General features: G+C 35.4%; 1 protein-coding gene across 2 annotated transcripts in view; it reads right to left on the reverse strand.

Annotated features, from left to right (window-relative positions):
* PCDH15 (protocadherin related 15) overlaps positions 1–26254 on the reverse strand; it is a 1570906-nt gene that overhangs the window by 96779 nt on the left and 1447873 nt on the right. For both annotated transcript variants that reach the window (XM_056795634.1, XM_056795629.1), the window contains one exon: positions 2888–3015. In XM_056795634.1, coding sequence (XP_056651612.1) covers positions 2888–3015 — 128 coding nt within the window. The remainder of the gene's footprint in view (positions 1–2887; positions 3016–26254) is intronic.

Consider the following 26254-nt stretch of genomic DNA (forward strand, 5'->3'; position numbering starts at 1 on the left):
TGAGTATATCACTGATCCCTTTCAAGATTCAATTATTGAGTATGTAGTGACTTAATACTATAATTTATAGAAAGAAAATTTAATTTTTTTATTTTAATTTAATTAAAATTAATTTAATTAATTGATATTTTATCATTATGAATCAATTTAAATTAAAATAATTTAATTCTTTCAATAATTACTTAAGTTATCTTTTCAATAAAATTCTGGTTATTATTTATTGGTATATGTACTTTTCTAAGGAAGAAATTGATACAAGTTTCCCCCCAAATTTTTATTATTCTATATTGTTCATTCTTTAAATTTTCATAACTGGATCAATAAATATGAACAAGAATATTTTAATACAAATTAATACAATATTTGAAATTTCTCTCCTTTTTCTCTCTTTCACTTTCTCCCTTCTTTCCTCCTTCCCATTCCCTGTCTATATCCTTACTAAATACCCTTGTATTGCATTGATGCTTCATGATAACATCAAGGGGACCCCTGGGATCTCAAATATTATAGTAGGAAACATAAGAAAAACAGTTCAGAAAGTTCCTCCCAAGACAGAAGAGGTTAAGTGTAGTTCTATTGACAAACTATCTTCATGTCAACTAAGGCTCATTCTCTTTGCTTAATATTGAAATTTTCCCAGCACCTCTTATCTTAATTATCTCCTATTTAACTTGAATATGACTTGTTTTTACTTATTTGTTTGTATGCCATTTCGTTCATTAGTGTGCTCCTTGTGGTCAGAGATTGTGTTTAGCCTTTTTTTCTTTGTATACCCAGAATATAGCATGGTTCTTGACACATAGTAGGAACTCAGAAAACATTTATTTAATTTGTATATTGAATGATTGATTAAATAAGCTTGTCTACAGGGGATCCACTACCTATCAATTCATCTCTGGTTCATCGTGAACTATTAAACTATTAGAGAAATTTGTATTATTTAAGAAAGCACACTGAAGATGTAGCCAAATGATCAGGGTTCAATTTCTGTCTTGCCTTTTAATTATTGTGGGCTAATAGGCAAATAATTCTGCCTTGCTGAATCTGAGTTGTCTGTAAAATTAGTCAGCTGGTTTAGATGATTAGTGGAACAAAACATCCTAATGGAAAGGAACTCTGAAATCATTTAATTCAATTCCATCATTCACGCTCAGTAAGATCCTTTCCAATTCTTAACACTTTATCACAGTGGTGTGTTTTGTATTGACATCTTCACACATAAACACAATCAAGGTTTCTTTAAGTTTTTACATAACCCAATTCACAACAGTATTAAAACCTGAGCTATGGATTTTTTTGCAGTCATACTGACATGTGAAGTCTTCATACAATGATACATGGTAGTTGGCATTGGTGTCAGTGAGAGGATATCCCACCCTGACAAAATCACAGATTCTTCAAGTACTGAAACAAGATTATAGAAAAGTTGGTGTAGTCTGTAGCATGTTGGACATGTTTGCTCAGGGAGACCAAAGTTTAAATGTGGCCTCAGATACTTATCAATTCTGTGCTTAAAGTTATTGAAATTCTGCCTGCCTCAAAATTTCTTCAGGTATAAATGGGGATAATAATAGCATCTACCTCCCAAGATTATTTTGAAGATGAAGTAATATTTACAGACCATTTTCCAAACCTTTAATTGATAAGTATTATTATTAATATTAACATTATTAACAATGATTACCTTGTAGAATTTCCTTTATGTCATTCCCTCCTTTTAGCAATCTAGTGCAATCTATGGGTTCCTTATCAGAATGTTTTGAAAAGTAGAAAAATAAAATATATAGTGTGATAGATTAAATAAAATCTATTATTGAAATATAGTTATTAACATATATTTTAAAATATTTCAGACACACTCATTTACATCTATTCATATAGCTGAAGATAAGGACATTCAATCCATATCCATTCTGACTTCTTAGATTCTGACTCTCCATCCACCATCACGTGTATCTCTGTTTTCTGCCTTGCCTTTTCATTTTCTGGTTTATTTGGGAAAGTATATAATAATTGCCTTCAGGTACTTAAAGGAAGGTCTAGACTGGTTCTAGTTGACAGTGGGCAGAACAAGGTTCAATGGGTAGAAGTTATAAAGAAACAAATTTAAGATACATTTATGAAAAAATACTTTCTTCCTTTTAATTGAAACTTTAAAAGTGTAATAGACTAACTAAATGGTAATGGACACCCCATTGTTGGAAGTTCTTGTCATATGTGATGAAGAGGGAATTCTTGTACAGGTATGGGTCATACTAGATAATGTCTTAGATCTCTCCTAACTCTGAGATTCTCTTCTCTTCAGTTTTCTAAAGTCTTTCACAATGGCTATAATTTTCTTGTTCTAAAAAAAAATAAAAACCCACATGTTATTTAGATTTTTATTTGTTTTATTCTTCCCTTTCTTGCTAACCTCAGCTAAGGAACAGTTTATTTTAAGGATATTAACAAAAAAAATCAAGATTCAAATAAGTTATCTTAAAATCAACAACAACAAAAGAGCATGGCTTTGAATCTCCCATCCTCACATCCTGTCCAGAAACAACATGCACATCAGCATATTTAATCTGTATTTCATTGGCAATAAGAACTATCATACAATATTTTTTTCTTGGTACCTACTTTTACATGAAAGTGGATGCTAGTTGAACATATAATAAAATAATTCATTATTCCCATTATTGTGGACATGGAAATGGATGCAATGTGTAACCACCAATTATTCAAGTTTTGTTTTAAGTACTCAAACAAGAGATGATTCCAGAAACATTTGAGATCTAAGGTGCTGCTTAATTGAATGGAATCTTGATGATATTTCAACATTAAGGTTCTTAGTCATCTGATGTGTTTCACTATATATTACTTGCCTTACTCTATAACCTCATACCTTTACTCTGAGCACAGAGGAAAACATCAGGGCTTCTTCAGACACTCCTCCAATGTACAACTTTTTCTGAAAGACCGGAGCATGATCATTCTCATCCTGAACCTCAATATACACCTTGGCTGAGTTGCCTGGGAGAAAAAAAATAACGTTTCTATTACATACTTGAGTAAAAAAATGTTTTTATTCTATTTAGTCAAGTGAACAACCTAAAAATTTCTTAAAGGGTACAAAAAGGGATCTATTATCATGAAGGACAGTGTGGTTCAGGTAATCTAAGAATATCTATTATAATTTTTTAGAGATTGTCTCAGTGATCATTATTTATATTAGATATTATGATCCCAAAGCCAACAGATAGGACAATCCCAGTACTGGCTGGCCATTATGCATTTTATTCTGAATTATAATTGGATAAATTTCAGGGATACTTTGTCTGACATAATTACCAAACTTCAGATTTCCACCATCCTATTTAGTTTACAGCTCTAATTCTTTTCTAGGTCAAACTGACCAAGTTCTCCCTACATAAATGATCATAACTATAGCTGTTACTCTATGAATCCCTAGACATAGCTATGTAATATTTAACTATCTATCCATCTCTATCTATCTATCTATCTATCTATCTATCTATCTATCTATCTATCTATCTATCTAATATAGGTAATCTATAGATAATATCTATTTACACATATATCATTTACAAAGATATCTATAACTGCGTTCTTTATATTTTTGTCTATATTTCTCCATATTGAAATTGTTAGGCTATCTGGAAGATCTAGGTTCAAATCTTCCTTCTTACATATCCTGGCTATATGACCCAGGGCAAGTCACTTATATATTATTGCCTCAGGCAACTTTCTCAGACTATATGTTGCTCAATAATTAGTTGTAAATTTCTATTAGTAAAGGAGTTTATAACTAGGAGCTTTCTACATTTACAAAATAATAGTTTTTGTAAAAAAAAAATCAGCATTTCCTTCTTCCCTCCCTCATTCTCCTCATTCCTTTTTTCTTCTTACTTTCTTCTTATTTCATTGGATTATAGGTACAAAACTCCTGATGAGGAAACTAATCCTACTTACTGCTATCTCTATAATTCATAATTGCAAAGAATTTACCTAAAATTCTTGAGAATCTAAATGACTTGTTCAGCCATTTTATGTAAGAGGCAAGACTCAAAACCAGACTATTCTGAATCCTCAGGCTATCTCTACCATAGCCTACTGCTTCTTATATAGACCCTGAAATTTGCCTCAACCTATGGTGGCAAAGCAATGGTACACATGCCAGAGGGGATACTCAGAGTCCTCTCTATGGGCATGCATACCATTGCCTCAACACCATTTTCCAAAGTTTATTACTAGAAAACCAGAGGGATGTGGGGCTGGGTTATTTCCCTCTCTGAAAATAAATATGACACATGTAAAAATAGACAAATTCAGGACTCCAATCCCCAGAATCCTTTGCTCCACTTCCCCAGAGTGCTTTGTAATCACACTGAATTCTCGCCTGGACGAGAACACAAATGATTATTTAAAGGAGTTCTCCGCCTACTGAGGGGTCTTTTGGACTTCCATTTTGGAGCAGAGGTGGCTCTTTTCATAATGTAGGTGAGGTTGTGTCTAGGCCTCTCTGTGGCCTAGACACATGTTTTCTTATCCTGTATTTTCTTTAATTCTTTATCTTTAATAAACCTTAAAAATATAATACTCCTTGCAGAGAGAAACTAATTTCTACCTGCCTCAGTCTCCCCTAAATTTTAATCTTTACACACATATGTTCATGGAGAAGTTTATATAAACTCATATGAAAAAGTAAATATAAATGGGAAAAAGCACAAGAATATGACAATAGATATGAAAAACAATAAATAATCAAAACCAATTTTGGTCAATTATAATGATTAAGTTTGATCCAAAGTAGAGATCTAATAAAACATGCTTCCTTTCCCCTTGTCTTCTACTCCCTCCACATGACTTTGAATAGAAAGGAGACCCTGAGGATGCAATAGTGTAGAATGTCATGCTTTTCTGATTTGGGGGGTAAGTTTTGGGGAACATTTTTTCTTCTTTTTTCTTTTTATTTAAAGTTATAGGCTTTCTATATGGGATGAGTAAAGGGTACAGTGAGAAATAGTGCTGAAAAAGCAAAAGATATCAACATTTTCAAAAATTAGAGTATTAAATAGATATCAGTCAGATTTTTGTAAGATGACTTTATGGCGACCACAAAACACTATCTTTTGTTAGTAGAAAATATGTTATAGTTGTTCTTTTTTTTTCAGTCATGTCTGACTCAATGATCTTATTTGTAGTTTTCTTGGAAAAAATGAAGTGGCTTGTCATTTTCTTCTCCAGCTCATTTTGCAGATGGGGAACCTAGATAAATGAGGTTAAGTGACTGGTCCAGGTTCTCAAAACTAGGAAGTATCTGAGTTCATATCTGAACTCAGCAAGCTCGGCCTTCCTGACTCCAGGTTCAGCACTCTATTTACTGTGCCACCAAGATGCCCATGGTAGTTGGAGATATGCATTAATATAAAATATATTGATATAGCATAATCTAATTGATCAAAAATAAAAACTTTTTCTAGGATTTTGTTTTTGAGAATCTCTTCATGTACATTATAAAATAAAAATCCAACAGAATATGGAGATAAAATTTGTTTCCCAGAATATAGGGCAGCATTTGGGTGTAAATTAAACAGCAACTCACAGAAAAGAAAGCTGGATGCATATTCAGGAAGACCAGAATTCAAGGCCTTCTTCTTAGCCTTATTGGTTGGTTTTCTTTTCTTAGACAAATCCCTTAACTTTCTTTGCCTCTGTCAATTCCTTGAGGCTACAAGTTGCAGAGCAAATAACCCATCAACTAGAGTTGTTAGGGTTACCAAAATAATAGAGGAAGAATAGCTATTAGTAGAGAAGGTTCCTTTCCAAGAATTCCCTCAACCTTTGAAATCACATGCAAGGTTTAAAAGAAAACCCAAACTTTCAATATATCAGTCCATTTCAGCAGGAAGTTTTTCATATTTTTTTCAGTCTACAAAATACTCCTAATTATTAAAAGGCAACACTTTGTAATTATAGGGAATCTTATTTATAGGACAAAAATTGCTTCTTTATATAATATTCACCTATATACTATAGAGAGATCAAAAATAAAGCTCTGGCATGTTATTTATCCCTTCAGAATGAGGCATGTTCACTTGGCTGCTTCAAAGAAACAATGAAATTACTGGGGACTGTCAGTATGGGTTAGTGGACTTTTGAGCCATGGGCTTGAAACAAAGAAAGTTGCTACCTCTGTGACTTTACATGTCGCCTCTCCTCTTTGGACTTCATTTCCTCTTCCGTAAAATGAAAGAGTTGGATTAGGTGGCTTTAAAAGTTTCATTCAGCTCCAAGTCCTATGATCTTTTCAGCAATTTCCTCATTAGTCACACCATTATCATGCATATCATTATCATAATTGCCTAGCCTTTTCTTTGAATTTTATAGTTTGCAAAATAGTTTATATATGTCATCTCACTTGATTCCTCACAATAACCCATTATGTAAATCCTATTACTATCCCATTTTGCAGATGAGGAAGATGAGATTTAGAAAGGTCAAGTGCCTTGTCTAAGGTCAATAATCTCATCTTGCTGACTTTGGGTCCATTTTTCCAGCCACTGTGCTACCTAATGGACTAGCTGTCTCCAGATCACATGGAATAACAGAGAATAGAAGCCTGATGATTCTTTGGATGCTGCCAAGATCACAACTGATTAGTGTGAGGAATGTAACTTTCTCGATGGCTAATTCTAAAAGATTTGAAGCTTTAAATAGTTAAGAATGAACTTCTAAAAAGTTTATTCTTATAACTGGTTAACACAACTTCTTTCTTGTAATATCTGTTAACTTGTTTTTCACTGGTATTGCTTCTTAAGAATGCATTATGCTTCTGTGAATTACCTCACAACAACATGGGCAAGATCACAGTGTTGGACTGTGAGCTAAACTCTATGCCCACTAGGTGGCTGTAATTGATAACTCATCTAGGGGCTCTAGAAAAAATAATTGGAATCTCCAGGAAGAAGCCATGATACTTACCACCTAATGTGGTCAGTCAGCCTAGTGGTTTCATTTCATATCAATTTCATTCATCAATTTGTTATTAAGCTCCTACTGTGTGCTTTGATGAGAAGTGTGTAAAGATCCATTGACCCAGGGCACACATACTGATTGTATAATTATGAGGAAGGCATTTTTACTTCCCAAGGTACTTTTAAGTTCTTGGCAAATGTCTAAGACTATTAATCACAAAACAGCTGTGGGTCTGCATTGGTAATGGTGATTGTCTCATCTGGAATTTGTTCTATCAATGAAATCATATAGGAGGTTTAAAAAAGTGCTTTGTTCATCTGGAATACACAAGCAAATCCAAAATCATTCCTACTATTGAAAATGGAATAGGGCAGAGCTTTTCAGCTGCTACTCACATATTTGATAATTCTGTGGCTAACAGCAATATTCTATTTGTCTGAATGGAGATCAGAATGGTCTAGAGAAGCCCATTCTTCCATGACCAATTCATGCCATTGCATAATTTTCTCCAAATGGGTTATTTGATGTATGTATAATATGTATCAAGGACAAACTTGATGCAGAGATGTCATATAGCATTAACACAGAGAAGTCTGGTTTTGAAATTAATGGAGCCAATTTCTCTTATTCCATATTGAAAACAACAAAAGTCAGATGTTACAAGGAAAGGCTTTATCAACCTTGGGATGTCGCTTTGGGGCTTAGAAAGAAGACAAATAAATGAAAGCATATGAGCACATTTGATTAGACTTTTACTGTTTAGTTCATAATGCTCCATGCTCTTTTCCCCTCTCTTCTTTTTCAATGGTCCCACAATAATTTTTGGGAAGTAAAGTAATCCAGTTGGTAAAGTACTGGACCTGGAAAGAGGAAAACTCATCTTCCTGGATTTAAATCTGGCCTCCAACATTTACTAGTTGTGTGATCCTGAGTAAGTCACTTCACCATATTTGCTTTAGTTACTTCATCTTTAAAATTATCTGGAGAAGAAAATGGCAAACCACTCCAAAATCTTTGCCAAGAAAACACCAAATGAGATAACAAAGTGTCAAATACAACTTAAATTACCAAATAAAACAACAACAGATTTGTGAAGAGTAGTTGAAAACAACTGAAATGTAGGTGTTGCTTCCCACCTATGTAATACCGGCAGCCACCATAGTTATCATTCTAATCACCCTCCAGCATTTTTTAATTTTAAAATAACATTAATTTTTATTCACAGAATATTATATACTTTCTATCTATCTATATATTCATCTATCCTTCTATATATCTGTGTCTATTTATCTATCCATCCATCCATCTATCTATTGTTACAAGGGAATTACTTTAAAAGACTGATATATATTAATTTAAGGTCGCCAAGGAATTCAGCTATGTAATTCCTAAATGAAAACTCAAGTCAGCAGTCAATCTTTTATGGAGTTTAATTACAATAGGAGGAAGAAAGGAATTAGAGATAGAGAGAAAGAAAAAGGGAGAGAAGGGAATAGAGCTTAAATACCCCTTCTGTTTAGGCTGGGCCAAAGATAGCTGGGGCAAAGAAAAGAGATCAGTCCCTATTACTCACATGACCAAAATGGAGAAACAGTCTCAGAGGCCCCCACCTTCAGCTTCCTTCAGAGCAAGGTTCTCCGAGCACACACCAACCACACCGACCAACTTCTCAACCCCCACCCCGAGTCTTCAGACCCCCCTATCCTTAAGGAAACCATCCAAGTTCCCTCCCCTCAGTCCTCACATCTACCAATCGCCTGTCCATCAATTTCCCTGTGCCAATGGAGGCTCTAGCTTAACCCAGGACCGCCCAGAGGTCTCTGGCTTTTGCACATGTCTGTTGAAGGTCATATTTTCAAATAATTAAATCTTTGATCCTTTGCTACAGCCCTTTCTAAATCCTGTTAACCTGAGTAGGGTAGAGATTGGAATAATTAAATTTTGATCTAGGCTGCAGCCCTTACTCAATCCTGTTAGGACTGAATAGGGTGGAGATTGATTCCAAGTATCTCCATTGTATCAATTCTAAAATCAATCATGACTCAAAGAAATTCCTGTTCTATGCTTAAGTATAGGTCAAAGTCCTTTCCATTGTTCAGCAAAAGGTTTCTGTCCTAAAGTAATCTTAAGAAGGGAAGAGGAGGATCCTCCCATGCCAATGGGGTTCACATTCCAATAGACTATCAGTAAGAAATTTTCCAAGTATGAAATATCCCAATTGTGAAATTTCCAACATTTATAAGTCTAAGAAATTTTGAGGTTTACACTATCTATCTATCTATCTATCTATCTATCTATCTATCTATCTATCCTTCTATCTATTGTTAGATTTAAAATAGTGAAGCCCATAAACTGTAGTGAGTTAAAATGGTGGAAGATATAAATTGTGATAGATATAAGAGAGGGTGAGTAAATTTGACCGCAGAAAATATGTTTCACTACAGTGTCTTGGTTTTTAAATCAAATATAAGGTGGTTGCCAGGGAAATATTCCCAATTATTCAAATACCCAAGTCAATTGGGTTTTATAGAGATTTTAATTAATAATATAATGAGGAATTAGAGAAAGAGAGAAAGAGTAGGAAAGGAATTATTATGAAGGGCCTCAAGCCAATATGGCCTAGACCTGAGTCTTAAGAGAGAGAATCAGTCAGTCAGTCTTTTAACACTCACCACAAGGTCTGCCTAAACAAGGATTCTAGTGACACCAGGACAGCTCCATCTCAGTTGCCTTCACCAGAGAGAGCTCCAGCGAGACCTCCTTAAAGATTGTCCTCCAAGAGCTTCCCTTCTCCAGAGCCTCTCTCAAGAGATTCTTCCCAAGCGATCCTCATCAGAGATCCTCCAAAAGGATCTATCTCCTCAAGAGATTCTGCTTTTTCTTATATAGGGGTTTTTCTCCCATGTCACTTCCCCTAAGTCCCTACATCTACCAATCACTGTAGATGCTTTCCAAAGGACTGCCCATCTGAATTCCTGCTAAGTCGACAACTCTCCTCAGTAAGTCTGAACCAGTGAAAACACAGCTGAGTCAACTAATCTCATTAAGACCAAACTTGCCCGACCCTTTTAGGTACCTAGCATCTCATTGTATCAATTCTAAAAAAACAGGCCTGGCTCAAAGAACTCCTTGCCCCACCATAAGCAGGGATCCAAGTACTTTCTTTGTTTAGCAAGGAGTTTTCTGCCCTAAAGCAGTCTTAAGTACAGTTGGAGTAGAGGTCCTCCCATTTCTGATCCTGGCGAATTCTCACATAAAAAAGGGGAATGTTTTTCAGTAGGGAATTTGTTCCAATTAAGAATTCCCCGATGGGGGAATTTTTAACATTCACAAGTCTGAGAGATTTCAAGATTTACACTATCTGTGTCTATTTATCTATCTATCCTTCTATCTATGTCTATTTATCTATCTATCCTTCTATCTATGTCTATTTATCTATCTATCCATCCATCCATCTATGTATGTATGTATGTATGTATATATGTATCTATCTATCTGTCTATCTATCTATCTATCTATCTATCTATCCTAGAAATAACCTAGTCTAATCCAATCACTTTGCTAATGAAGGAATTAAGGCTTAAATAGGCAAAAAAGATTTGCCTAAAGTCATGTCACTGATGGTAGTAACTGAGTTGGACTTCAGATCAAGGACATTTAGATACCAATTTCCCCATTCTTCCTCTCTATGCCACCATGTCTCAAAGACATTTTCTGTCATAAATCAAGAAATGTGTGGGAAATGGGAATAGGTGCATTTTAGGTATTCCCTTGATATTTCTACACAAATCATAGAACTTTCTTTTCCATTTCCTAGCACACCTGTGTCCTCATTAGATGCCACCAAAATACATATAGATGCATCTATATGCTATATATATTCTGTTTTAGTAGCTAACAGATTGTGACTTGTAATATAGTTATTTATATAAAACTGATTTTTCTAAAAGTCTCAACAAGAATGGTTAAAATATACTTTCAAAAATAAATATCAACTCAAAGGAAGATTGTGCATTGCTTGAGATTAACCAAAGCATGCCTTTTAAAATACTGGCCACCATATACCCTGATTTCCATATATCATATTGCTTTCCTGATAGGCAAAACTATACTATAGAGACTCCTGGATTTGGATGACTTCTAATTGAAACTCTTCTTTTTATTGACTGTTAGCATTTGGACAGGCAGCATGACTTCTTTTGGACTTGATTTCCTCTTCTTTAAAATGAGAGGGTTAGAAAATTATCCTCAAAATGATATTTCTTTTTTTTTAAACTTGTGCCTTTTGTCTTAGAATCAATACTGTATATTGGTTCCAAGGCAGAAAAGTGGTAAGGGCTAGGCAATGGGGATGAAATGACTTGCCCAGGTTCACACAGCTGGGAATTGTCTGAGGACAGATTTGAACCCAAGACCTCACATCTCTAGGCCTGGCTCTCAATCCACTGAGCTACCCAGATGCCCCCCCCATGGTATTTCTTGATACATTTGGGCTCATGTTGAAAGCAATTGTAATGATTTCTTTATTTGCCTCTTCAAATGGGACCCTTCCCCAAGTATTAAATTTTCAGTATAAGCATGTACACTTCAGAAATTGGGAAATACTACAAATTGAAACTTGTTTTATTGTTTGGTTTGTTTTTCTAGTTATAAGAAAGTGATGGGGGAAATATAAATAATGCAATTTAAATTTAAAAGTATTTTATGTGTATATGTTATGTGCAAATATTTTTTCTGGATAGAAAATTTTCAAACATTTACTAGAACATCCTAGTTCTATATATATTTTCTCTGCTGAAAATCAAACTAAATATAGAATTTTTGTAATATGATTCTTAAAAACATTAAATTATCCTGAGTGTATGATTACCTCTATATTTAAGATCATTTTTATATCCATTGTTTTATATCAGATTTGCTTTCTAGAATATCCCTTCCTTATCCCTTTACTTGATCCTATTTATTAGCATAATTAATAAAAAAGAGGAAAAGAAACTACCCAAAAAACTAAAAGATATTCACGTGTTTGTGCATGTGTAAACTTCACTTTTGTTTTCCATGGGATGTATAGTGTGTCACTTTCAAGTTTTGGAGCAACAATAAGGTGATCTGAGTTCAGACAATGACATTGCCATTTGTTCCCTCTATAACCTTGGACAAGTAACTTAAAACTTTTCCTCTCAAGTGATCAATTGTTCTCTAAGCTGATGTATTTCTCTGAGCTGATCACTAAATTTATATACAGCTTTGGCTTCAAAATTATATCAGCCATATTCCAGCCACTGATGACTGTCAAGCTTAAAAAAAATAAGGACTTAACTCTTCAAGCCAATGAAACTGTCAATCACTTAGCTGTGAAAAAGTTCATCAATCAGGCATTATCTACCTCCAGGAATATTTACCACTTCAGAGCTATTCCAGAAATCAGAGCTGTTAATCAAATCCCCGTTAGCAAATTCCAAAATGGCTCATCAATTCAATGGTATCTAACAAGGGAACTTACATCAATGCGGTGTCATCTAATATTAGAACTGTACATTAATTCCATGGCAGGTATCTTGGGCCTGGTTCACTCAAAGTCACCTATATCTAAAGCTGTTCATCATTTCCATGTCACCGAACTTTTGTGGTGGCCTAGTAAATCAATGTCATAAGAGTCAATAGGAATTTACCGAGATAGGGCTGTGAGAATCCAAATCACTCTTTCACTTAATTAAATTTCATTTAGATGTATATTTTTCAAACTAGATAAAACTAAAAAATTATATTATTTTAGGTGCTATGGAACAACTGCATAGATAAGTCATGATAAATTTTATAATTAGAGTTTCTGATATTTCCTAATATTGCCTGCATAGTCAATCGCTCAGAAGAGATGACAATATTTGATTGTACCTAAAGATAACCAAGCATTGTGGTCTGTATCTATTTTCTACTAAGACATTTAGTTTCAGTGAGAATACTTATTTTATAAAAGAAGAGGACTGATTGTTTTCTTCCTTTTTTCTATCTCTGGTACTCCTGTCAGAAGTTCCCTTTTTCTGAACTAATAAAGCCTTCATTCCTGCCCTTGAGGTGCTTTTCTCATGTTTTTTAAGGTCAGATTTTAGCTTGCTTATTAAAACATAAGCTCCCTGAAGCCAGAACTGATTCAAATTACCTTCTTAGTGCCTACTTTTGGGTCTTGTGCATATTATGAGCTGAGCTAACTAGCTGAGTTGGAGGAATATGTGGATTCTGAGTTAGTGGACCTGGGTCAAAATCTTATCTCTTGCTCTACCTGTGTGACACAGGGGAAGTCATGATCTTTCTCTATATCAATTTCCTTTTCTGTAAAATAGGGGGGGCAAACTAGATCACTTCAAAAGTCAGTCCCTTTAAACACAAAGTCTATGAGGGATAATAAATGTGTGTTGAAGGAATTAAATGGGTAATATAAATATTAGAGCTTTAAAACACATCTTCCTAACATTGAGAGAGGGTGCTGAAGTGAATATTTTGAAGGCCCATAGAGTGAAGGAGACTTTGGTTCTTCTCTTGGATTCATTTTCCTTAGCTATACAATGAATGGCTGGACTGGATGTCCTTTAAAGTTACCTACAATTCTAAACTTCTGTGTGATCTAATGCTGTAACTATATGTAACGTTAACCCTCACTGTCCTAACTACCTCTCTAGGGTAATGCTATGGGGGGATTGTTGGCGAGCCAGAATGAAAGTCATTCCTGTTGCTGACCTATATCACCAGATCTCCTCATCCACAACAACCAATAAACATTATAAAAAGACCTACTATGTGCCAAGCTCTGTGATAATTACTGAAATATCTACATTTATAATGATATTTATACTATATACACACATATGTACCAGCAAATATGTGTTTATATGTGTATGTGTGTATACATATATATGCCTTATATGTAAATCCATATCTCTATCAATGAATTTATCTCTATATTTGTCTATATTTACAACTATATTTATATTTACTGTATATATTTATTTACTGTATATTTATATATTTATATTTATATAATATATATTTATATATTTACCATATATAAATATTTATCCATATAATCCATATATCTGGAAATATGTGCATAAATATTTATATTTATTTTCTATCCCTCTATCTATCTTTTGATCTATAAATCAATCTATTATCATTATCCTTTCTATTGGATAATTAGGTACTAACAATGGCCAGTATAGTTGATCTCTGTCTTCTTGTTTCTCCCTATTTGCTATATTTACATATTATACTCTTTTGATGATATCTACTATTCTGCTCTCATAGGTGTTCCTACTGGTAAGCTCTTCCAGTAGCCCGCTTATATTCACCGTATGTCACTCTCTAGGTTGTCTACTTTGTATGCCAGGATAAAAGTGATGTTTAATTGATGAGCTATTCTCATACTGAAAAGCTGGGGATCACTGACAATGCTGGTTTCTCAGATTCTGTCTAGTCCAGACTCATTCTCCTATTTATTTCTGGGCTCATCTCCCAGGGCCCAGTACTCTAACCACTGAAACAGAGCTGCTTCTAAATATAGGTTGATGTGTTTATAAATAGTACTGGTTTTGAAATCAAGATACTCTGGGCTCAAGCACTTATTAGCTCTATGTAACTTTGGGAAAAGTCAATGGATATAATTGTTCTTGAACAGAGAAAGAGTTTTTCTGTTGCCCTTCTAACCCAAGGACCTAGCACAACAGGGCACACAGAAGGCATTTAACATATAATTATTGATTAATAGATTCAGTAAAGAGGGTTAGAACAAAAAAAACCCAATATACACTATGGTATTATAAATAAAACCAAAAGCAAATGGCAATCCAACTCAGAGGGCAGAGAAAATTCATAGTTCAAGAGAAGAGGTGCTAATACATATGTCCCAAAGTAGAAGGTCCTGTGAGCATTCAGTGGTGTCACTTAAAAATAATGACAGACGTGATCATTTTATCAATCATCCAGCCAACAAAGAGATGTCAGGTCTAGGCAGTTAATGAAGTACTGGGGACAGAGAGGGAAAAATAATAAAGCAACAGCCCCTGGCTTCAAGAAGTTGGCTCTTGAATGGAGGAGTCAATATATAGAAATCAGACTTGAAAGATAAATGCAGAGTAGATAGAAGGATACCTCAGAGGTCATGAGATTAATAAAGGTCTCTTGGAAGAGATGGTGCTAGGGATGAGTCTTGGGAAAAGTCCGACTTTGAACCAGATGCATTCTGGCCATGGGGATCAACCAAGACAAATTATGGAGGTAGGCAATGGGATAGTGTGTGAAGGGAATATCAAGAAGGTGTTTCTAAGAATAAATAAAAGTAGTAAAATGTAAGAAGTTTGGAAAGGTAGTAGGGGGTGACTAGGTTGTGAAGAACTTTTAAAGTTGGTTTTGCTTTTTTTTCTTGACACGGATTCAGTGTTTGGGGGGGTAATTGGGAAATAGCAGAGGTACAAAAAATAGCATTAAATGAAAAATAAAACAAAAGCAAGAAATAATTGAAGTTTTCTTTTTTTAGCTCAAAAATAGTTTGATTTCACTCTCCTGAAAGAAATTAAAGTTAAATATTAGCCATCTTCCCAGAGGACCTTATATTTTCATTACCCTCATTATACACATGTCAAAATTAAAAAGGAAATAAATGAGACCTCGTGCCAGAGCAGGAAAGGACTATTAGGAAATTAATGAATTAGCCTCTGTTTCCCTAGGAAACAAAGTCAGTTTGTTTGGCTAATGGAGCATGCATTGATTCCAAAGCATTTATGGTCATTAATAAATTATGTTGTGTTTGGAATGATAGTTTTAAATTTTACATCAGGAATCAAAGAGAAATGAAAAATTTCATATTGTAAGGAACTTACTTATTTTTAATTTTTTTAAACCCTTACTTTCCATGGTGGAATCACTACTGTTTATTGGTTCTAAGGCAGAAGAGCAGTAAGTGCTAGGTAATAACGATTAAGTGACTTTCCCAGAGTCACACAGCTAGGAAATGTCTGAGGCTAGATTTGAACCCTGAAGCTCCCTTCTCTAGGCCTGGCTTTCAATCCACGGAACCACCCAAATTCCCCCTCTGTCTTATTTTTTAAGGAAATATTTTTGGTGTTTTACACTTATGTTTTCCAAGAAAGAATGATTCCTGAATTTTGCTAATTGTTCTTCCATCCTGTAGGGTGTTTTTTTATCCTTAACATCAGCATTTCTCTTATATTAATAATATAGATTTTATAACAATGTATTTAAAATAATATTCAAAATAATTGTTTCATCCAAAAGACAGGTGTGTTTTTTATCATCAATAATACAAAATCTAGATTTAGCAAATTATATCAAGAACCTGTGCTCAACAACCATATAGACCTCCCATTTACCACCTGGGAAATAGTAGGCTAATCACTTGTAATTTCTGGACTTCATTTTCCAGATATTTAAAATGAAGGGCTTTGGTCAGATGTTCTCTGAGATCTTTTCCATCTAAATCTATGTTCCTATGAGTCTATGAAACAATTATTTCCTTCAAAGAAACTAACCATCAAAATTATAGCCTTTGAAGTTTTTACCACCCAATATCTCCTCATGTGTCCCTAGTATTAAATAACATAGATAAGTATATGGGCATCTCTTCCACATTGTGAGGGCCAGGGACATGGTGCTCTTGCAATCTGGAAAATCTACATACAATTTTTTGGCCATCCCTTCATACCGGAGAAGAAGTTTGCATTTTTCTTTTTCTTTTAAAGGATGTTACAGAAAATTATCCTATAATTTGGGAAATGGTGCATATTTATGGTATTAACTGATAAAATATACTGATTTTGTATAATAAGATGCTTTTATTTTATGCATTTCTGAATTCCCTAAACTTCTGAGTTATGAGATTGCCTTTCTGTATTGTCCTTGGCTTCCACAGAACTTCCAAAGAATTTCCATTGAATTATTTATGCCAACCTGTGATATATTGAAATTGCTGTGAGGAAAATGGTGATATGGAAGGGATAGTTGTATTTAATCTGGCATCAGACATTTCCTAGCTGTGACTCAAGCAAGTTACTCAACTTCAATTGCCTAGTCCTTATTGCTCTTCTGCCTTGGAACCAATATTTAGTATTGATTCTAAGAGAGAAGACAATAGTTTGGAAAAGTAGAAATCATTTATTTATTTATATTAAGCTGAAATCAGACATTTTATAACTCCCACCTTCCCTTCCTTGCTCACCAGGGGCAAGAAGAATAATTTTAATTGCTATTCTGCATGATAATTCCCATGATACCTTCTCATTCACTTCTCCTTTGCTATCATTTTTAATCTCCCCAAATTATTGATTATGGAATGAGAAAATGTCAGAGTTGGAAAATATCTCAGAGACCAACCTATAAGTCATCTGAAAAATCGATGTGTCTATATGAGAAAATATAATAGAGGTTTGATGCTTCCTGGGATTACCTAAAAGGTAATTGGCAAATTAAAAGTGCTGGACAGCTGCTTCTAGGAGGCAGTAATGTCAGATTTGTGACATTCTGCATTGACCTACTGGGTACCCAGGAATAGCATTTTTCTACTGGCTTGCAAAGTCAGAAGTATCTGTTTTTCTTCACTACTTGACTGTGCATATCCTGCCACTTTCATTGTGTCCTGGGGTGAAGGACTTATTCAGTCACAGCAGACACAATGCGGTAAGTGTTGAGACCTAAGTGTAAACTCCCCCAACTTGGGACATGTGACTCTAAGAAATTAAATGAGGTTCTGGTCTTGTTTAATTTATCCTATTTCTAGCTACAGCAAATTAAGTCTACACCCAAGAAGATTCATCTATTGAGATCACAGAAACAGGAATTCCAGGTTAGATGCTATAAGAAGCAAAGGTCTGGCATTAGCTCAGTGGACCTCAGCATTAATGCTGTAAAAGAACTGAGTTGAGCAGTGAGCCTGAGCCCCTACCAAGTCTTAGGAAAGGATTATACTACTGCAATGTTGGGGAAAATATTTGTATGTTTGTTCTTGCTACAACTTTGAATTAAATATTTCTGTGGGACAGCTAATGATATCATTTGTCCTTCCTTTTCAAAGAGGACCAATGATATCACAGGGTGAGGTGTCTTGACTTGTGCATGAATTGGATTTAAGTGAGATAGAGTGGCACAAAGTCATCAGCCTCCCTCTCTTTCTAGAGTCATCAAAATCCAGTGACAAGTCAAAAGTCAAGATGATTGGTGATGGCTCAGGATGTCGTGGATGACCTTGGCTTTTTCAGTGTCTGAGCAAGCTCTAAGTGCTCTACAGTACCTGCTTCAGCCAACTTCATGGCCATTGGATCAAAGCATTCTCATCCACCATATTGCCAGGGGAAACCTCTACATGTTTGAAGTAAACATTTCCCTAATTTTATGATAAGTTTGAAGTCTGTCAGTTACTCTCAAGCTGTTCTGATCTATCTTCTGAGATGGTTTTACTGGTCTGTGACTGCTCTACATGCTGCAGCTTTTTGGATCCACAGGTGAGAGTTGGCAAAAGCTAATCAAATACCAAATAGAGAAGTAGAACTCAGATACTTGTCATTGACCTCTACAGGGTCAGAAGCAGTGGTGGCCAGAGATGATAGAGAATAGAGACTCCAAATCTCCAGAAAATTGCACACATGTGTTCATGGTGCATGCGCACACATGTATGTGTGTGTGCATGTGTAACATCCTTGTGACTCCAGAGAATGAGACCATCATAATCTCTATTACACAGGGCTTCATCCAGACACATCTGAATCATTCTAATAAGGAGAAGTCCATTGACATGCCAAGGAAGTCCATTCCACTCTAAGATAATTCTAATGTCAGGAAGTTTTGCCCATCTTTTCCTTTCCATTTATTGCTATTGGTTCTACCCTTTGAATCTGAATTGAACAAGTTAAATCCTTCACCTAATTGGGAGTCCCAAGTTCTACTCAAAGACAGCTATCAAATAAATCCTAATTAAGATTTCTCTTCTCCAGGCTAAATAGCTCTACTTTGTTCAATTGATTCTCAGTTCTATGATTTAAAACTATTTAATATCACATTAATGAAAATATTACAGTTGTTATGTTTCATATTTAATAACCTCATTAATATTTAACATCCTTATGAGAGCCACTTTAATGGCTCTGTAAGTGTAGACTGTACCACACATTCCTAGATTATCCTTGGTACTGCATGTGCTTGGTGGTCCTCATTTAATCTCTCTCTTCATTTAGGAAAAGTTTGTTTTCATTTAGTGGTCTATGGTCTAAGTCAGGGGTCCCCAAACTTTTTACACAGGGGGCCAGTTCACTGTCCCTCAGACCATTGGAGGGCCAGACTATAAAAATCTAACCCTAACCCTGGCAGTGGTATACACAGTGAGGAATCCTCTCCCCTAGATTGCTGGTCACCGTGCTGATATCTTCCATTGTGCAGCCACATAATCCTTTGGGCAATGCCTCATTCTAAGGCACCACACAAAGGATTATGTCTCCGGAAGTAGTACTGTACATGAGTGATGCCACACTTTGTGGTGCCGCCACATACAGTGCTCCTCTCACTGACCACCAATGAAAGAGGTGCCCCTTCCAGAAGTGCAGTGGGGGCCGAATACATGGCCTCAGGGGGCCACATGTTGCCAGTGGGTTGTAGTTTGGGGACCCCTGAAGGGTTCCATTAGTTATTACCAACAAGGAGTTTTAGGCTAAAAGAATACTGGCACTGAGCAGAATTGAGATGTTCCAGCCCCATCTATACTTTTTTTCCCAAAGGAAAGAGATAGCCAGATGTTAATTGGAGCAAATGAAATAAGTTTAAAGTCCATTCTCCAGCATTTTGCTTACTATTTTTATAGCAATACTCACTTATTATATTGGCACTTAACTATTATTTTCTGGAATAACTTCTCCAGGTTTGGGGACAAGTGAGGCATTTGCCTCATTGTGAAAATGTAGTATAACACTATGGTCTTCTTATTATTATAGTATTGAGATGATTATGTATTTGAAAAGTTATAATTAGGGACAGCTAGGTGACATAGTGAATGAGCATCTGCAGTTGGGAGTCCAGAAGATCTGGTTTCAAATTTGGACTCAGACTCTTCCTACCGATGTGACCCTGAGCAAGTCAGAGATTATTATTTAAGAATATCATTTATCTATTCCTAGCTTGCCCTTTTGTCTTATAGTTGTTACTAACATATAGAAACAAGGGGTTTAAAACAAGACATAATTATAAATAGATTTGGACCTGATATTTTTATTTTTAATTTGTAAATACATTGAAAAATCTGCCTAATACTTTTGAAATTGACTTATTTTTCTGATCTATCTCTACAAGTTGCATATCTTGTGTTTTAAAATGTAAATCCAATTAAATAATTGACTTATTTGTATATAACTCAATTGAACAGTCTGATAATTTTTAAATATTATTTTGCAGTCTTGGAATTCCTCCTTTATCATTTTTGATGTTTGTTATTCCATGTTTCTTTTCCTTTAGATCATATTTTATAATTATAAATGTCTTTGATATTAAAACCATTTGCCTTATTTATCACTTCAGTTATTCCTCTAGTCTCTCACATTCATGTCTTCTTTTACTTGAACTTCACCCTTTTTTCTGCTTGCTTTTGATATATTCATTTGTTCATTTTCTAGTTTATTTAGCTGCAAATTGAACTCATTAATTTTCTCATTTTCTCTCTTGCTCCCATAAATGTTTAGGGATAAACATTTGCTTGTAAGTATTGCTTTGGCAATATACCATAAATGTTCACATTCTGCATTTATGTTTTAATCATTTTCATTGTAATTTATTATTTTTAGAGTGTGTTCTTTAACTGAAGCACGATTCAGCAAGTCATTATTATTGCCTACGTGGGCCTATATGTTTTGGTCACATTTCTATTTTTGATAACTATTTTTAACATATTATGGAACACAATATGTAGTATTTCACATTTTCATATGTGAATTTATGTCTTTTATCTAATGCAAACTATTTTCCAAAATGTGGCAGATAAAAGTAGATCCTCTCTTTTTTTCAAATCAATGCTCTCTGAAGGTCTACTCAATTTACTTGTTCCTGCACTCTATTCAAATGTCTAACTTCACTCTTTTTGTTTCTCTAATTTATCCAATTCCATCATCAGAGTATGGAAAATTTGTGCTATTCTGGATTTTCTTTTTTTTCCGTAATAAGCTAATGCTACCTGTATGTATTTAGGTGAGTGTTTTATATTGGCATTCCTTCATTAATGGCATTTGTGATAGATAGCTACTTTATTAATAGCCTGTGAATACCCCTGGAAGCTGTAAATCCTGTCCTAACTCCATTAACAATCTATATGATAATTATATATTTCTATTTTAAGACATTGAGGTGGCACAATGGATAAAGCTCTGGGCTTGGAGCCAAGATGTCTCATATTCATGAGTTCAAATCTGTCCTCAGTTACTATCTATGTGACCCTTGACCAGTCACTTCACTCTATCTCATTTTCATTTATAAAATGAGTTATGGAGAAGGAAATGACAAACCACTTGTATCTTTGCCAGGAAACCCCCAAATAGGGCCATAGAGTATCATTCACAACTGAAATGATTGAGCAATAAGAGTTCCTATCTTGAATTTTATTTTGTTTCTTTCTTTTCTCTATGAATTACCTTCCATCATTCTTTACACACATCCATTAAGTATTTAAACTCATCCATTAAGTATTTAAACATTTTAAACAAGGTATAGATTTTTGAGCAGAGAAGGCACAATTATATAGAGTTGCCAAAACTTCTTCCTCTATTCTGACCCTATCCTGACATAATGCTCTTTTTTTTCTAGATACTTCACAAAATCAGTAGAAATTAAATTTGAAAAAGTACTCTGATGGCAGAGTATAGGCTGGTCTGTAGACTTCTGTGCTGTGGGAACTAGAAAAACTTGTTGGGCAACCTATGGCATGTGTGCTGGAGGAGGTTGCTCCCCTCATCCTCTCCACAACACCTGAGAACATCCTCCCATCACTGGCCCCTCTTCCCAGCAGCCCAATGGAATGGCTTCCTCCTTCCCTTTTCTAGGGTAAGGCAGGGGGCTCACATACAGTATGTAGGTTGCATTTTAGGCACTTGGGCCTCTAAAAGGTTTGCCATCATTGGTCTAGGCAATTATGCCAGTACTTTTCAATCCATTTCCTAAGGGGAAACATATGAAACCCTTATGATACCCGATGTTGCGATACATTTCCAGGTGTGTATATTGATGAGCCATGCCAATACCTAGCAATCAAAGCATCTAAGAGGGCCTGGAAGGAAGTGTGGGTATATGGGCTGCTAGCTCAGGGTTTGAAAAACCTCCCAGAACTAATGACTTTTGAGTCCTGCTGGTTCATACATAGCTTCATATTTTTCTGCATTAAATCTCACTCCACTCTATATCTATCTCTTGTGTGGCTGCATCCATTATTTCTCAATCCAAAGCTGAGTGTTGAAAAGTCTGTATATCTGCCTAACTTCATAGATTTGGGTGTGAAAGGACCTCTCCTTAAGTATTTATAGTTTGAATCAAATGTCATTGTTTGTCTGCCTCATAGAATCCATAACTTCCTTCAAAGCCCAGCAAAAGGATTTTCCTTCCAAGACTCTCAGTGGTTACTGCCATTCACCTCCCCTGAAAATACGTAGCATTTATTTTATGTGTTTTGTTTCTTCTTTTCTGTGTATTGTATATGCAACTTAAACCCAAAAGAATGTAACCTCCTTGAGAGAAGGGGCCACTTCACTCCACCCCCCAGCACCTAGTACCTGATACATAGCAAGTACTGAAAAAAGAAGTTCGTCTATGAACTGGTAGATTATTTATTTCAGCAAACATTCGGCTTGTGAAATCCTTGTAGTAACTTGCTAAATTTCTCACCTATCTTTTCCACAGCATCCCATGTTCCTCTGGCAGACAAATGATCTGCTCTGCTCATGTCACTCCACTGACAAAAAAATGTCCAATGGATTGCCTTTACCAAGGAAATAAAGTATAAAAGCTCTTCTCATGAGCAAGGCACTCAAGACCATTTCCACTTTAGATACAACCTATTGCCCTCCCTCGCCTTATCTCATACCACTTTCCTTATTATCTTTGCCACAGACAGCCATAAAGAATGTGAACTTCCTTTTACCAGGGCCTTGGCTCACACCATTGTTATGCCAGGATAATGGCCTCCATCCATCTCAGCATACTGAAATCCTATCCATTTTTCAAAACTTTGCTTAATGCCAGCTTCTCCTGAAACTTTCCTTCTTGACAACATCTGAAAAGTTTCTTTCTTCTTCCTTAGACCTTGAGCATTCTTTCATCCCTCTCTTCTAAACATTTGCATTTTTAATGATACCATCTTGTAAACATGCTCTAATTATCCTGGTAGTCTATTCAGCCATGGAAGGCAGGGACTCATTTCTTATTCATCTTTGAATCCTCAGCAGCACTCTTAATACACTAGAGACTAGATAAATAAAAGTCTGTGCATGATTGGATTCTGTGAACCCAACAGGGGCCATGTCACCTGGAAGGGTCTATTTCTATCTACATTACCAGGATGTGCTCTATTTTCTGGTTCTATCCTTCAGCCATTCCAGAGGTCAGAGCTCAATTCCTTACTTTTCTTTAGTGGGGAGATGCTTCCACACTTTGGTCCTAGTACATAAATGAGAATTCAGGTAGGCCGTGCATGTATCAGCATCAGATATTGGAAAGTTGGACTTTTTATCCAGCGCTGGGATTGAAATAGCACTGAGTAGGGAGGGGTTTTGTCCCAGATTTAGATAGGAGAGAAAAGACAGGAAGAAATCTCTTCCTACCTCCATCCTCTTCCCCTGTTGCCTACCCATGCCCTCTCCTACTTCTCAGACTTCTTTCTCTCTATCCCAAGAGTCTTATGACCATCACACTTATTTTGAGCAAAATCCTTTACCACAATGGTGGGTCAGCTCCAACCTGACATCTGCCTGAGGGATTCATTCCTAGGACTATCAGGGATGGAGTTAAGAAATAGAGTGCAATAAGTAGTAAACATATCCCAGAGTCAATTTACCTTTAGCCTTCCCATTCTCCATCCTCTTTCCCTTCCCTTTTTGACTAGCTGAAACTCTATTGCTAACAAGCTCCCCTTTACCTCACATTCTTTAGCTTTTCTGAGGGCTGCTAAAAATACCTTTCTTTGAAAGACACCAAATGTCTTGATACCCTGTCCAAGACTAACTTCTTTCAGTCCCTGAGCACAGGGTCAGAAGGAATAGAACAGGAGAATTGATATTGGTTATAGCTTTGAAAGACACAGTTCAAATCCTATCTCTGTCATGTGTTTCCTGTATGTCCTTGGGGTCCTGGTGGCAAAGTGAAAGGAATACTGAACTTGGAGTTAAGGAGACCTGAGTTCAATTCCTGTCTCAGACACTGACTGGGTGATGCTGACCAATGCATTTAATTTCTTTCTGTCTTGGTTTATCAAACATATAATGCGTATAATAATACCGGTTGTCCAATAAGGATCCAAAGAATTAATATATGTAAAGTATTTTACAAACATTCAAGTACTAAAGTACTATGCTAGGTATTGTTAGTATTAATAAAAATATGATATTTTACCTCTCTAGACTTGTTTCTTAATTTATAATCAGTAGAAGCAAGACTCAATGACATGTTAGGTTTCTTCTGAATATAAATTCATCAACCTATGACTACATTGAATCCTTCTTACTTCATAGACATTTTCAGATGCTCCTACTTCCACCATAACTTATAATTATATTCCTTGATTTAAAGTCACTCATGTTTGGATCATTGCTGCTGACATCTAGGGATTTCCAAGTCTTTCTTCTTCCTTCCCTATTTCATTAGTGCTTGACTTATAATTGTCTTCTCCATTCCAACTTCAGTTCCTGAAAAGTCTTTAACTCTCATGGCTTTTGTTTCTACATTACCCCAGCTACACCCAGAATCAGCAAGTTAGAGAACTGAAACCTCAGTAGCCATAAAATGAGAAAAAATCAAACCATTAAAATATACCATAGGACTGGCCATGTGACTTTTGTTTAAAGATCTCTAACATAACCAGAGTCATTGCCTTTCCATCAGCAACATTTATTGAATACCTACTATGTGCCAAGAATTAGTTGCTTTTTCATCTTAATCTCTCTTCAACAGAATTTATCCTACGTCCTAGACATCTTATAGTAATAGTAGTAGTAGTAGTAGCAGCAGCAGCAGGAGGAGTAGGAATAGTAATTATAGTGATGGTAGTAGTGTTACTACTAGTGGAAGTCATAATAGTTTTTGTGGTAGTACTATAAAATAGTAGTGCTGCTACTAGTAGTAGGTCATAGTAGTTAGAGTGGTAGTAGTATTAATGCTAATGCTAGTAGTAGTAGGAATGGTAACAGTAGTTATAGTAGTAGTCATAATAATAATAGTAGCAGTGTTACTAGTAATATTTGTATTATAGTAGTAGTTGTGGTGGTGGTGGCCATGGTAGTACTAGTAGTAGTATTTAGTAGTAATAATAGAGCTAGTAGTAATGGTTCTATTATCACTAATACTAATAACACTACTATCATTACAACAAAATATCTCCTTCTCATTCTCCACCTTTATGCCTCCAGAACAAACAGCTTATTTGATTGAAGAATGACTGGAAACTAAAAAAAATAACAGATCCAACTATCCATCATGGTATTTATATCATGATGGGGAATCTGAACATTTTTCTGCAAATATCTCATTTGATTTTCATGACAACTTTGGTAGGTAGCATTATTATTAGATCATTTTTACAATGCAGAAACCAAGGCAAAAAGAGATTAAGTGATTTGCTTGGGATGCTATAGCTAGAGTATGAGGCTAGATTCAACTCAGGTCTTCTTGATTTCAATCCCAGTCATCCATTGTGCCACCTCAATGTAGTTCTGGACAGGAAACCTGGGTTGGTTTCCTGTCTCAGGCTCTTAATACTTTGGGAACACTATTCCATTTGTCATAGCCTCAGTTTCCAAATCAAGAATAAAAATAGTGGTCATCATCCTTACTTACTTCATATGATGATGTCCCTTTGCAATCCTCATCATGTTATATGAACGTAAGTCATATGTGAAGGACTTCTCTCACTGTGGTTAGAGGATAAGACCCATTGCCCTTGACGGCTATACACCACAAAATAATTTTTTTCTTCTATTGGCATTTCTATTGGGATTAATGAACAATATACTTTGGATTTCATCAGTTACCATGA

This window comes from Monodelphis domestica, chromosome 1, assembly GCF_027887165.1.
Source record: "Monodelphis domestica isolate mMonDom1 chromosome 1, mMonDom1.pri, whole genome shotgun sequence".
Classification (NCBI taxonomy): Eukaryota; Metazoa; Chordata; class Mammalia; order Didelphimorphia; family Didelphidae; genus Monodelphis; species Monodelphis domestica.